The sequence below is a fragment of the Anolis sagrei genome, chromosome 3 (assembly GCF_037176765.1).
Source record: "Anolis sagrei isolate rAnoSag1 chromosome 3, rAnoSag1.mat, whole genome shotgun sequence".
Taxonomy (NCBI): domain Eukaryota; kingdom Metazoa; phylum Chordata; class Lepidosauria; order Squamata; family Dactyloidae; genus Anolis; species Anolis sagrei.
Genome location: NC_090023.1, coordinates 16,600,604 through 16,615,782, shown reverse-complemented (window position 1 = coordinate 16,615,782; position 15,179 = coordinate 16,600,604). Strand labels below are relative to the sequence as shown.

General features: G+C 43.0%; 1 protein-coding gene across 3 annotated transcripts in view; it reads left to right on the top strand.

The window, feature by feature from the left end:
* Positions 1 to 15,179, top strand: part of NOX4 (NADPH oxidase 4) — a 150,441-nt gene that overhangs the window by 11,129 nt on the left and 124,133 nt on the right. For 2 of the 3 annotated variants that reach the window (XM_060771125.2, XM_060771127.2), the window contains exons 2-3: positions 2,713 to 2,808; positions 13,124 to 13,234. In XM_060771125.2, coding sequence (XP_060627108.2) covers positions 2,713 to 2,808; positions 13,124 to 13,234 — 207 coding nt within the window. The remainder of the gene's footprint in view (positions 1 to 2,712; positions 2,809 to 13,123; positions 13,235 to 15,179) is intronic. The other variant, XM_060771126.2, reaches the window with a different exon arrangement.

Genomic DNA, 15,179 nt, shown 5'->3' with positions numbered 1-15,179 from the left:
CGCACATCGCATGATGTGTTCTGCATACAAGTTAAAAAGGTTGGGTGAGAGTATGCAGCCTTGCCGTACGCCTTTCCCAATCTTGAACCAGTCTGTTGTTCCATGGTCAGTTCTTACTGTTGCTACTTGGTCCTTGTACAGATTCCTCAGGAGAGAGACAAGGTGGCTTGGGATGCCCATCCCACTAAGAACTTGCCACAATTTATTATGATCCACACAGTCAAAGGCTTTAGAATAGTCAATGAAGCAGAAGTAGATGTTTTTCTGAAACTCCCTGCCTTTCTCCATTATCCAGCGGATATTGGCAATTTGATCTCTCGTTCCTCTACCTTTTCTAAACCCAGCTTGAACATCTGGCAACTCTCGCTCCATGTATTGCTGGAGTCTTCCTTGCAGGATCTTGAGCATTACCTTACTGGCATGAGAAATAAGGGCCACTGTACGGAAGTTGGAGCAGTCTTTCGCATTTCCCTTTTTTGGTATGGGGATATAAGTTGATTTTTTCCAGTCTGATGGCCATTCTTGTGTTTTCCATATTTGCTGGCAAATGGCATGCATCACCTTGACAGCATCACCTTTTAAGATTTTAAACAGTTCAGCTGGGATCCCGTCGTCTCCTGCTGCCTTGTTGTTAGCAATGCTTCTTAAGGCCCATTCAACCTCACTCCTCAGGATGTCTGGGCATATCTCCCCTTATCCCTGTTTCCTTTTGCTTTCCTCCTTTCTTGGGCTACTTCCAGTGTCTCAGCAGACAACCATTTTGCCTTCTTGGTTTTCTTTTTCTTTGGGACGTACTTTGTTGCCGCCTCCTGAACAATGTCTCGGACTTCTGTCCATAGTTCTTCTGGGACTCTTTTACTAAATCTAGTCCTTCAAATCTGTTCTTCACTTCCACTGTATATTCGCTATATACGGTTCCGGCCCAGTGTATTTGTCCGAACGGATCTCTCTCTACGTCCCACCTCGAAGTTTAAGATCTTCTGGGGAGGCCCTGCTCTCGACCCCGCCACTGTCACAAGTGAGGCTGGCGGGGACGAGGAGCAGGGCCTTCTCAGTGGTGGCCCCTCACCTGTGGAACTCACTCCCCGGGGAGATCAGATCGGCATCTTCCCTCTTGGTGTTTAGGAAAAGACTCAAGACCTGGATCTGGGATCAAGCCTTTGGTAATTCTGAAAGCTGATTGAATGAACTGATGATAGACAAGGACTAATGGAATGGGTGGATATATGGACTCTGAACCGGAGCATGAGATTGTTTATGATTTTATTATGTATTGATGTTTTTAATTAATTGTTGTAATTGTTTTTATCTGTATTGCTGTGAATCGTCTTGGGCATCTAATTGTGCCCCCATTGTAAGCCGCCCTGAGTCCCCCCCGGGGTGAGAAGGGCGGGGTATAAGTAAATGAAATAAATAAATAAATAGGAATGTTAGTGAGATCATATCTAACTGGTCTGTGTATTTTCCCTGATCTCTTTAGTTTTATTCTAAATTGGGCAATAAGAAGTTCGTGATCTGAGCTACAGTCAGCCCCAGGTCTTGTTTTCACCGACTGGATGGATGTCCGCCACCTTTGGCTGCAAAGGATGTAGTCAATCTGATTTCGGTGTTGACCGTCTGGTGAGGTCCATGTGTAAAGCCATCTTTTAAAACCTAAAAGACGGCCTAAAAGCTCCCTCTAGCATTTTCTAAATCTTCCTGTGTGATCCTATGGTGTGCTTCAGCCAGATGTTGACTATAGAATTGTGGCGGATGACCTAGAAATGGTAGCTGTTTTCTTCAGGAATTTTCTAAGTCCTCCAGTTCAATTCTCTGCTGTTTTTCTACGAGACATTGCCAATAGAGTTTCTCTGGAGGACCTAAATTTTATTTATTTACCACACTTTCATCCCACCCTTTTCAGCTCGAAGGCGACTCCATCCATGGAAAATCTATGTTTAGTACTCACTGTAGTTCACATTTCCATGGCAAGTCCAGGAATATATCCCCCATGGATATGGGAGTATGCTTCTGCCAGATGTTGCTATGGAGTTGCTCTAGATCAGTGGTTCTCAACCTGTGGGTCCCCAGGTGTTTTTGCCTACAACTCCCAGAAATCCCAGCCAGTTTACCAGCTGTTAGGATTTCTGGGAATTGAAGGCCAAAAACATCTCAGGACCCCAAGTTGAGAACCACTGCTTTAGAGGATTGTTGCACATAATTACCCCCATATTGAGAGGTCTGGTATCTGTGACTTCATTTACCCACATCTGAAAAAAAAATACTTTAAAGACATTTTCTAAGTTTTTCGGTATGATTTTATTGGATGTGTTTGTTGGAAGTTTATCACAGGGCCTCCTTGAGGATCTAGAAATGCAAGAGAGATGTCCTCATTACACATTTTCTAGCTCTTCCAGCAAAGCTTTATGGCCAACTTTCACCAAAAATCATTCATTTCAATAACATTTCATATTATTTGCTTTGGCAGTTGAAGCAAAAATTGATTGAGCGCAGAATTATAATTTGGGAGACAATTCTCTGTGCCATTGCTACACATCTACCCCACCTTTCTGTTGTTAAAATGCCTCATTTATTTGTCATCTAATTTCTAGATGCTCTGCTGCCTGTGTTGATTTTATAACCAGGGGAGAGATTGTTTTATTTTTGCATTGCCTATATCTGTTGTAGAATTTTTGAAAATCCTTGTTCTTTTCTCACCTCTCTCCTTTCCAGCTGCTCTGGCTGTCTCTCAACGTGGGCCTGTTTTGGAAAACTTTCCGGCTGTATTATTGCGAGCCCCAGTATTACTATTTGCATCAGATGCTTGGGGTAAGTGATGGACTGCTTTCTCTCTCTTTTTTCTCTCTTTTTCTTTTCTTGGGACTCAGGGAATGCAAAGGAAGTGGAAAATATAGACTAATGGGGAAGATTGGGGGCTTCTCAGTGACTCACAAGAAAGGGAAAAGGGGAGGGAGTTTGTTTGGAGCCCGAGGGAGGAATTCTGGGGGCGGGCAGGCGGAGGACAGACAAAGGGACCTGTTGCTGACTTTGAATGAAGGGTGGGAGTCTGTCAAAGGTCTGGGAAAGCCTAATTCCCCCTCCTCTCCTCGCCTCCTTCCTTCATCCTCCAACCCTCCAGCTCCCAGCTGCAGGCATATATACCTCTCCAGCGGATGACTGGACTTTGCAGGGTTAGTCATGGTAACTTTAAGCAATCTCATGGGTGAGTTCCGGCAAAGCTTTCATGCTAGCCCTCCTGATGCATCTTTAAGGGAAGAGGAGCTCTGTCCTTCTGCTCCCCCCACTTTTCCCATTATAACATGAGTGTTTACATCCTTAATATCTTCTTCTCATGAGTTTAGAAAGACCAGCCAGTATGCCCTTCCCTCCAAAAATAAAAAAAAGAAGAAAGAAAAGAGAAGAGAAGAAAGGCAAAAAAGTAAAAAGTTGTCAACACTTTCACCCTTTAAACATAAGAAAAAGGAGAGAAAGAAAAAGAAAAGGGAAGAAAGGAGAAAAGTAAACATGTTCAACACATTCCCTTAAAAATTAAGAAAGGGGAGAGAAAGAAAAAAAAGTAAAAAGTTCTTAAAAACTTTCTCTCAAAATATGATAAAAGTGAAAGAAAGTAAAGAAAGAGGAGAAGAAAAGAAAATATTAAAATGTGTTCAGGGCATTTCGCCCTCCTCAGAAAAATGGTAAGAGAAAAGAAAGAAGAAAAAAAAGAAAAGAAGAGAAGAGAAGGCAGGCTAAGAGTAAAAAGCATGCAAGACACTTAGCTTTGTCTGCGTGTGTGTCTGCACATCTGTTCAGAAAGTGATTTTTCTCTGCTTTCTAAAATCAAACAAAGCAAAAAGCAATTTTAGCAATTCTCTTCTTATTGCAAGATTACACAAGCCTTCTTTAGGATTGCAAGTTTCATATGTGTCTCAGACCTTCATCACAGGTAGAAATCCATCAGGTCCATCTATTTGCCATAATAATAATAATAATAATAATAATAATAATAATAATATTTTATTTATATCACACCACCCTCTCCCCGACGGATTTGGGGTGGCACACAAAACACTCAAGGTGTGACATGCAAAATACAACAAGTGCAAAACAAACATACGAGTAGACAATAAACGATCAACACAACATGAATTCATAATACCTCCTGGTAATAACAATAAAATATGGACATATAATAAGCAGGAAGATAGACCTGTGGAATTTCCTTCTATCATTTGGTCGCTTGCATCACTGATGTCCGTCCCCTTTGCCTCTCGTACAATCATGCGATCTAGAACACTGACCTTTAAAGATCATGATGATAGAAATGGAGATTCTCAAGATACACGGGTTTGATCACACATTTGTCTGCCATGAACCGCTCAAAGCAGGAATGAGGATGTGCATCCTCTAATGTTCAAATCAGCAATTGGATTTCTCCTCTTTCTTCTCTTTGATGTGGCTCCAAGGAGAATCCTTGGTTTTCAACTTCAGAGCCTGAAAATGCTGCAGGATCTTCATTGGCCAAGCTATTTTTTTAAATAATTGTTACTGCTAAAAAGAAAATACAAATGTCCATCCTAATATATTTTACATATAGGTACTGTATTATAAAGTGTCACAGGATTGATTTATGCAATTTTTAATCCATGGATGTGATGTTAAGAGAAACATAATTAACTGTAGCTATTGATTGCTGTGCTTTCAAGTAATTTCATAGAATCATAGAATCAAAGAGTTGGAAGAGACCTCATGGGCCATCCAGTCCAACCCCCTGCCAAGAAGCAGGAATATTGCATTCAAATCACCCCTGACAGATGGCCATCCAGCCTCTGCTTAAAAGCCTCCAAAGAAGGAGCCTCCACCACACTCCGGGGCAGAGAGTTCCACTGCTGAACGGCTCTCACAGTCAGGAAGTTCTTCCTCATGTTCATTTGCATCCAATATGAGCATATTTATTTATTTATTTACAGTATTTATATTCTGCCCTTCTCACTCTGAAGGGGATTCAAGGCGGATCACAGAACACATAAATGGCAAACATTCAATGCCATTATACATTGACAGGACAGACATCAATAGAGGTATATAAGCTTTCCCATCTTCAGCATCTTGGAGGATGTGCTTGATTCCAGTGCTGTCGCTTCATCCTCCATGTTGAAAAAGCATAGTTGCAGACTTCTTCCTTTGATCGAATCGCCAGCATTTCTGGCATTTCTTTATAGGTGTCTTTTAAATATCTCCCCACTAAAGCAGTATGTATTTATCTATTATTTATTTATTATTTACATCATTTCTATCCTGCCCATTTCAGCCCAAATTAGATGCCATACACACACACACACACACACACACACACATATATATGTTAAAAGCCATTAAGTTGCATCATAAATACATAAAAATCTATAAAAACTATAAAACTATAAAAACTATAACAATTGTCTTGGCCATTCTATATTTGTATTACAATTTTGTGATTATCCGGTCACGCTGAAGCTCCAAATGCTTGCTCAAAGAGCCAAGCTTTCACCCTTTTCTGAAAGGTCAGGAGGAAGGGGTCGATCTAATATCCCTGGGAAGGGAGTTCCACAGCTGAGAGGCCACCACTGAGAAGGCCCTGTCTCTCATCCCTACCAGACGCACCTGTTTCCGATCTGCTAGGTGGGCAGAAGCTGGGATAACCTATCACTGAGTTTTTCTTGGCAAGGTTTGTTCAGAAGATATTTGCCATTGCCATCTTCTGAGGCTGAGAGAGTAAGACTTGCCCAAGGTCACCAAGTGGTTTTCCTGCTCTGTAGAGTTATAGACCAACGTTCGAACAACCTCATGCCACAGGCTATAGGGAACTATAGCATTGGCCCCATGATAGTATGTGAGCCATCCACTTTTCCTACTGCCTTTGTGTTACTGTACACTATTGTCTTTTTTATTGAGTTATGCCATCTTATGATATGTGCAAACTACAACAGCCTCAGTTTAGTCCTGTTGTCTTCAAGGGAGAGTTTGGGCCTGATTAGCTCTTGGATTCAGCTTCAGATGTTAAAAGAGTTTATTTTCTTCCTGTCAGCTTTCTTCACTGCCTGGCTTTCACAACCATCCATGGAGAGACAATTCTCTCTTTATATTTCATTGATAAATCTTGACACTTCAGGATCTTGTCTGTTTCCTTCATAGCTGCCTTTCCAAGTCTCGGTCTTCTCTAATTTCTTGGCCTTTCCAAGTCTCAGTCTTTTCTAATTTCTTGGCTACAGTCTTCATCCTGATCAGTGATTGAGCCAAGTATGGCTATTTCATTGTCTGCTTAAAAGCAATGCTAATTATCTGTGGTCCTTGTTTTTCTCTTCTTAGTGTTCAACTGTAAGCCTAACTCTTCTGCCTTTTCCCTTTCTCGATACGCCAGGAGAAAGATTTTTGGGAAACGATGCCATCTGTGAATATGCAGTTTGAGAATGAAAGAGCTTTCTTTCTTCCAATGTTGTCTCCTTGACTCTTCGAGGAATGTTCTCTAGTTGTATAATAGTGATGTTCTTACAGACATTTGCTAATTTAGAATATATCCCAGATGTTCCATTAGTATGCTGGTCCTTGTTAAAAAAAGATAATAACAAGGCCTCTGTATGCCTTCCTCTCTAACATTAGGGCAGCCTGTCTCTCCATCCTCACCCACGCATCATGGAAGTGAGGAAAAGGGTAAAGCTCTGCTCCTTATTAGTGCACTGTCTTTTGAAATGAGGTGGTGAAGGAACAGAGACCTATAGCCCTTACGATTTTACAAGCGAAAATATGGACATGATTTGTTTAACTTAATTCTTTAATAATAACAACATTATTTATATTCTGCCCTTCTCCCCGAGGGGACTCAGAGTAGATTATAGCATATAAACAGGCACAGGCAAATATTCATTGACTTCTTACAATGAAATACAATGAGGCTACAAATACACAGACAACAGCAAAGGCTTCTGTTTTCATTTCCAGCTATGGAGGTGGTTCGCATCTCCATTTCGAAGCCAAGGAGCCTGCATTGTTCGTAGACACCTCCTGGTCATGATTGCTTGGAGTGTCTTTTTTGCCTTTTCTCTCCAAAGTGGTACCACTTGATCTAATCACATTTGCATGTTTTCGAACTGCTAGGTTGGCAGGAGTTAGGGCTAACGGTGGGAGCTCACTCCATCCTACAGATTCAAATTGCCAATTTTCTAGTCAGCAGTTTAGCAGCACAAGGGTTTAACGCATTGTGCCAACCCTTAAACTAAGGGTTGTTCCCTTCCCCAAGTCTTGTCATAGCTAGGGAGGCAAAAATCATATTAATTTTCTACCTATATATGAGCGTTTATTTTTCCAGCCTCAACTTCAGTCTCTTCTGATTGTGAAGGCATCTGCAAGGTTTATAAAATTATCTTCTAAAAATAATTAAACCTGCCATTAAGGATTGCCTCAAAAGTGGTGCATATGTCTTCAAACTACGAGAAATGAGATTCCACCTGAACCTGAGGAAGAACTTCCTGACTGTGAGAGCCGTTCAGCAGTGGAACTCTCTGCCCCGGAGTGTGGTGGAGGCTCCTTCTTTGGAAGCTTTTAAACACAGGCTGGATGGCCATCTGTCAGGGGTGATTTGAATGCAATATTCCTGCTTCTCGGCAGGGGGTTGGACTGGATGGCCCATGAGGTCTCTTCCAACTCTTTGATTCTATGATTCTATGATCCTCATTTTTTAAAAAATGAGTTGTGTTACGGCTCATCCTTTGAATGATTCTCAGTCAGATACAGACTTAAAATTTGCAGCAACACCAGTAACTAAGAGTGAGGCAGGAGAAGACCCCAAGCTCCAGCAAGACCCCTTGTTTACCAGCAAGGTGAAAAGTACACTGAGATAGTACCTACCTTTAAGGAGTAATGGAGAGTCAAAAATGTGTTGTCAAAGGCTTTCATAGCCGGAATCATTGGGTTGCTGTTGGTGTTCTGGGCTGTATGGCCATGCCCCAGAAGCATTCTCTCCTGACATTTCACCCATACCTCTGGCAGGCATCCTCAGAGGTTTTGAGCAGGGCCAGCCCCAGGTAATTTTCAAGTATAAGCAAACAGTATTTTGCCCCCTCCCCCCCCCCCCCGACCAATCACTGAAAAATAAAAGGTAGAACCAGCTGGATCAGATTCTCCCATATGCTCTTCTTCTGCCACAAACAACATTCTAAAACATTAACAAATGTCTTTCATTCATCCAGCCTTTTTAAAATGTTTGTCAACTAAACAGGAGGAACCATGAAAATAAAACAAAATCTGGCTCCCAGTACTTAAAAACTCTAAAATCAGGACAGTAAATAAAGAGGAACACTCAAAAACAGGGGACTTCCAGACAGGAAACAATCAGAGCCAGCTAACACCTCCCAACAAAGGATTCCTCCAGGCAGGAAGCAGCCAGGCTTTAACACTGCAAGATCGTTCAGTGCTAATCAAGGTGGTCAACTGCAACATTCACACTTGCTTGAAACAGACAAGAGTTCCTTCTCCCACCATGGACATTCCACAGATATATAAACCCCACTTTCCTAGTCTCCAACAAACCACACAATCTCTGCCATAAATGTGGTTGAAATGTCAGGTTAGAATGCTTCTGGCACATGGCCATAGAGCCAGGAAAACTCACAACAACTCAGAACCTATGCTGTTTGTAACCTGGGGATGTACATAACATATGTATGTGTGTGCAATATATATTAGTGTGCTGGTACGGCTGTACCAGGAGCTCCAACTTTATTTCTTTCTGTTAAAGTTTGCAGTTATAGGGCAGGCCTCCTGTCCATCTTAATTAAGCTTTGGTTCCTCCCCCTGTTTAGGCTCTGGGAGGGAAAGGAGCCATTTTGAGCAGTCTCACACAAGGTAGCTAAGCTATAGGACGTAGACCAGCTCGTCCCGTAGAAAAGCTTCCTTTCTTAAGAACTTCCAGGGAAACTGATCATACAGGGAAACTGAACTTCCAGGGGGAAAAGGATCATCCAGGGAAAAAGGAACATCCAGGGAAACTGAAATTTACTGAACTCAGCTGAAATATCTTCAAGCCTCAGCCAGTAAGGTCTGCTCGATACCCAGACGCGCTTGGATTCGGTAGCAGCACCCACGTCGATGAGGCATAGATAGAAATCAGCCTGGGAGAGGTTAAAAAGGGGTTTTTCCTATGGAGAAGGTTCAGTTGATCAAAGTCAGGTGCCAATCCAATGAAGACTAGACTAAGAAAGCCTTAAAGTGTTCTTTGAACCATTGAAGATTTGTTGCTCGTTTCATAATAAAGACTTTGTTGTATCATTAAAGACTCTAAAGACCATCACTTCAGAAAAAACTCTGAGAACCTCTCTTTGAAACGCCCCTGGCTTCCCGCTGGGCTGAAAGTATACGTCCTATAGAAAAGTACAGCTATTACAGGCCCAGCGCGCGACAGAACAATTAGGCATGGGCATACTTCAGCCCTCCAGGTGTTGAAGTTGATTTGAGTCTCCTGTAAAGTCTTTGGGGCAGGCATCCTCAAGCTGCGGCCCTCTAGTAGTTTGGGATTCTAACTCCCAGAAGCGCTGTCCAGCTGGTTCAATGCTCAGGAATTCTGGGAGCTGGAGGGCCACAACTTGAGGATGCTTCTTTGGAGAAACCTACTAATGCTGCTTTAGGGCAGGATGCATGCCTCCTGCACAGTGACTTGAGCTTCCCTCCCTTGTTCGCCCATGGGAAGGGGGCTCAGCCTCAGAGGCGGGCGAAGAAGAGGCTTCCTTCTGCTCCCTCCTTCCCTTCCTTCCTTCCATCCTTCCTTCCCTCCTGCTTGGCCTCACCCTCCAAATGTGCGGCGAGGATGGTTGGTCTGCCTGTGGAATGTCCAGGATGGGAGAAAAAACTCTTGTCTGTTTGAAGCAGGTGTGAATGATCAGTGCACCTTGATTAGCATTGTTTAGCCGTGTAGATGCAAAGTCTGGCTGCTTCCTGCCTGGGAATCCTTTGTTGGGAGGTGTTAGCTGGCCCTGATTGTTTCATTTCTGGAATTCCCCTGTTTTCTGAGTGACCAGCTCTCATAAAAACACTGAAAAACACAGCAGAAGAGACTTAAAAAGCCCACAACCAAAAATTACATTACAGTGCATGAGCAAAACCACATATATACACAAATACGTACACACACATACACACACACACACAAAAACCTATACACACACATATATGCACACAAAACACATGTACACAGACTGGGCCACAGCAATGTGTGGCAGGGGATGGCTAGTTTTAAAATAAATACATAAATAAATCTCACACTCTGTCCATCCTCAACAAAAAGAGGTGGTGAATTCTGGTAAACTCTGATTGAAAAAGACAAAAATGAAACAAAACTGGCATTTGTTTCTAGCTCTCAAAGGGTCGGGGGCCAGAAAGAATGCAGCACAATGAAAGTGGTGCTTTGTAGCTGCTATGAACCCACTCTGGGTTTGAGTCTGGACTTGAAAGCTGCTTTCCATGATGCTGAACACTTTGGCCCCAAATATGTTCAGCACTCTGGACAGCTCCTTTAATGCTTGCCGTAACGCTTGAGTGGATTCATCACTTTCCTGACCTAGAAGTTACAAACTGCCATGATTGTTGAAGGACTAGGTATCTTCCCTTTCCTGGAGTACCAGATACAGTGAATGCTTCATTTTTGGATGTCTTGGATTCTGCAGACTCACTATTTCAAAGCTTGCTAATTATGGACATGTCCCATTAATTTGATGAAGGGTCCTCTGTGAGATAGGGTTCAGTGTCTGCCTGTAGGCTCTGATATTCTCTTCCTAGGGAGGTGAGATTGGTGTCCTCCTTGCAGTCCTTCTGTTGGCAGATAAAAATATTTTTGCTGTTGTATGTGAAACCATGGTTACAAGAACCTTCAGCACCTGTAGTACCATTTCAAATGGTATAGGAATATCAGGGTTGACTCCCCCAGTTCTCCTGCTTGTTTATTTGAGCTCTGGATGATTTGTTATGCCTGCTAAACATCTCACATTGGTGTTAGAAGGAACCAGACTGCTGCAAATGCCATTTGGAGCTCTTTGGAAAATGGATTGGCAGGATTGCTGGGCTCCTTGTGGGCGGTACAGACATGTGCTTGGACATTACAAGCATGCAGAGGCTGGGCAGAAACAGATGGCTAAAGAAGAGTGAGTCTGGCCATTTGTCCCATGTGATGAGCACCACTGTGTCTGTATGTGTGCTCTCTCAAGTGCATTCTAGGGCCACTCCCAGATTTTTATACTATTATTTTTAAAAACCCAGTTTAAATCTCTGCAATCGATTCTCCTTTCAGAGATCTAAGAGAAAACATGCTAGGAATATTTTACAAAGCAAAGGCCTGCAGTGTGTGCTTTATGGGAGGACTCGGAAAAGTTGCTCTTTAGAGTACAATTCTCAGAATCCAGAAGCCATGTTTCCCAGAGCATGATTGTGGAAAGTGCAGTGCAAAAAAAACAAACTACAGTAGAGTCTCGGTTATCCTGCCTCCACTCATCCGACACTCAATATTATCCTATGGCCCTGAAGCCCCCAGTGGCACAGTGAGTTAAACCCCTGTGCTGGCAGGACTGAAGACTGACAGGTCACAGGTTTGAATCCGGGGAGAGGCGGATGAGCTCCCTCTATCAACTCCAGCTCCTCATGCGGGGACATGAGAGAAGCCTCCCACAAGGATGATAAAAACATCAAATCATCTGGGCGTCCCCTGGGCAACGTCCTTGCAGACGGCCAATTCTCTCACACCAGAAACGACTTGCAGTTTCTCAAGTCGCTCACAACAAAAAAAAAAACCCTATTGTCCTAACCCTAACCTCTGAAAACATGGACAAACCACCCCGGCTGCTCCTGGAGGTGAGGTACCACAGCGAAAAAATCAAGGGAGGGATCAAGAAAAAGCCTGTTAAATCCTCTCCTTTCTGCTTCCTCCGGGCCCCGGCTCCCTATCCCACTCGTCCCGATGGCAAAAGCCGCCCTCCCTCCCTCATTCACCCACCATCCCTCACTCGCTCACTCACCCACCCACCCTCACTTGCTCACTCACTGGGCTGGTCCCCAGCAGCAAAGGTGGCAGTGGCAGAACCAGAAGCCTGGCCTCCCCTTCCTCCCTCTTCTGGGCCCTGGTTCCTCATCCTGGTGGCAAAGGCAAAAGGAGAATGGATGAGTGAGTGAGTGAGGGAGAGCGGCTTTTGCTGCTGGTACAAGCAGGGTAGGGAGCCGGGACCCAGAGGAGGCAGGAAGGAGAGGGTTTAGTAGGCTTTTTCCTTGATCCCTCCCTATTATCCAAGTTATTCAGTTATCTAATGTTCTGCTGGCCCATTTACGTTGGATAACCGAGCCCTCTACTGTAGATTGAAACTCATTTTTTTCCTAGAAAACCATGTATTAATTTCTAAGCCTCTTTGGTTGTTTTGGGTCAGAATTTGAAAAAAATAAATTATTGGATTGTAAATCCAAGATGCAGGGAGTTGTAATTGAAAAGGAATTTTGTACAGAACCCTTGAATTGTAGTGGGTTATTTTCTTGTATTGTCGAAGGCTTTCATGGCCGGAATCACTGGCTAGGTTTTTTCGGGTTATATGGCCATGGTCTAGAGGCATTCTCTCCTGACGTTTCGCCTGCATCTATGGCAAGCATCCTCAGAGGTAGAGAGGTCTCTAAAATTACAACAGCACAACAACAGAGAGGAAACAAACAAGGACATCTAATCACCTCTCAACAAAAGTTTGCTCTAGGCACTGTCAGGCCATTATATGCTAATCAAGGTGGTCAGTTGAAACATTCACACCTAGCTCCAGCAGACAAGAGTCCTTTGTCTCACCCTGGTCATTCCACAGATATATAAACCCCCTTTTCCTAGTTCCAACAGACCTCACTACCTCTGAGGATGCTTGCCATAGATGCAGGCAAAACGTCAGGAGAGAATGCCTCTAGACCATGGTCATATAGCCCGAAAAAACCTACAACAACCCAGTTATTTTCTTGTTTTAAGGGAACACATTTTTATAATTGTTTTGCTTATTTTATTTCAACCAATAAAACTCCTTCCCACCTTTCAGTTGAAAATATCCTTGGCTTCTCCCATAAGTAAAAAAGCCCAATGTTAACCCTTGCTGTTTTTGTTCAGCTAGGATTGTGCCTCAGCAGAGCTTCTGCATCCATTCTTAACCTCAACTGCAGCCTGGTTCTGTTACCTGTCTGCCGGATTCTTCTTGCCTTCCTTCGAGGTTCTCAAAAGGTAAGAGAGAATAATCTAATTATCTCAAGTAGATGTGTTTATTGTTCGTTGGGATTTGTTATGTTGGCTGGAGAATTATCAGAGCTGCATTCCAAAACAAGCAACTTTTTCACACTCTGCTTTAAATTAGAGGAAAATTGAATAGCTTCTTACCAAGGTCGGAGAATTGAAGACTGAGAAATGGCACAATATTTGCCTTTAAATAAGTGAGGGAAGATAATAATAATAATAATAATAATAATAATAATAATGCGTTGTTGTAGGTTTTTTCGGGCTATATGGCCATGTTCTAAAGGCATTTTCTCCTGATGTTTCACCTGCATCTATGGCAAGCATCCTCAGAGGCAGTGACCTCACTACCTCTGAGGATGCTTGCCATAGATGCAGGCGAAACGTCAGAAGAAAATGCCTTTAGAACATGGCCATATAGCCCGAAAAAACCTACAACAATCCAGTGATTCCAGCCATGAAAGCCTTCGACAATAATAATAATAATAATAATAATAATAATAATAATAATAATACACTTTATTTGTATTCTACCTTATCTCCCCAAGGGGACTCAGGGTGGATTCCAGCATATACAGACATAAACAGACACAAGGTAAACATTCAGTGCCTTAAAGCAATGACACAGATACACAGATAAAGTAAAGGCTTCCCCTTCATCTCCAGCTCTGAGGGTAGTAGTGCTCATCTCTGTCTCTGGGGTGGTGCTCATCTCCATTTCAAAGCTGAAGAGCCTGTGTTGTCTGTAGACACCGCCTAGGTTATGTGGCCAGCATGACTGCATGGAGCACCATTTACCTTCCTGCTGAGGTGATACCTATTGATCTACTCACATTTGCATGTTTTTTAACTGCTAGGTTGGCATTAGCTGGGGCTAACAGGGGGAGCTCACTCTGTCCTGTGGATTTGAACCACCAACCTCAGCAAGTTCAGTAGCTCAGCAGTTTAACCCGTTGCACCACCACAGTTTTCTGTAACGCAGAAGATGGAGCAAGAATGTTTTCTGATGCTCCAGAGGCTATGAATATGAATCAATGGATTGAAATTTATAAGATAAAGAGATTCCACTTAGTAGCAGGGTGTTTGCTTTAAGAAGTGTTTGACAGAGGAATCAACTGCCTCAGAAAGTGGCGGATTCCCCTTCATGGAGGACTTCAAACAGAAGTTAGGTAGAAATCTTTTACAAATGCTTTAGTTTATTTATTTTTATTTATTTACCTTATTTATTCCCTGCTTTTCTCGAAGGCAACTCAAGGCAGCTTACATATAGGCAATTATTCAATGCCTTAAAGCATCAATTCCAATGAACATTATAATTATAATTAATACATATTAAACATTTAAAAATATTACATCCAGTATTTAAAATCATGCCATCCATAATCACAGCCCAGGGCCTTTCCAATAGTTATTCCACTATTCCATATCCCTTATTGTACTGCAACTATTCTCCGAAGGCTTGATCCCAAAGCCATGTTTTCACTTCCCTTCTGAAGGCCAGGAAGGCGGGGGGGGGGGGGGGGGCTGATCTAATGGCACTGAGGAGGGAGTTCCCACAAGGCATAGATAGCCTTTGGAGTCTTTCCGAACTCAGTAATTCTGTGAAAAACACAGAATGGCCACAAGTATTTTCTCCTTAGCATATTCAGACTCCATGACTACCAGCGTGTGTTGTGAGGCAATTCTTCAGGCACACAGTAACTTACTGGAGGCATTGGACCCTCTGCTCACAATGGAGGCCCAGGTCTCTGCTGTGAGCAGATATGCGTTTTTCCATCTACGTCAGGCTAGGCGACTGGCTCCCTACCTATCTAGGAATGACCTGGCTACGGTGATCCAGGCGACAGTCATCTCGAGGCTTGACTACTGTAACGCCCTCTACATTGGCCTTCCTTTGTCAGTGATCCAGAAACTGAAGCTGGTGCAAAATGTGGCG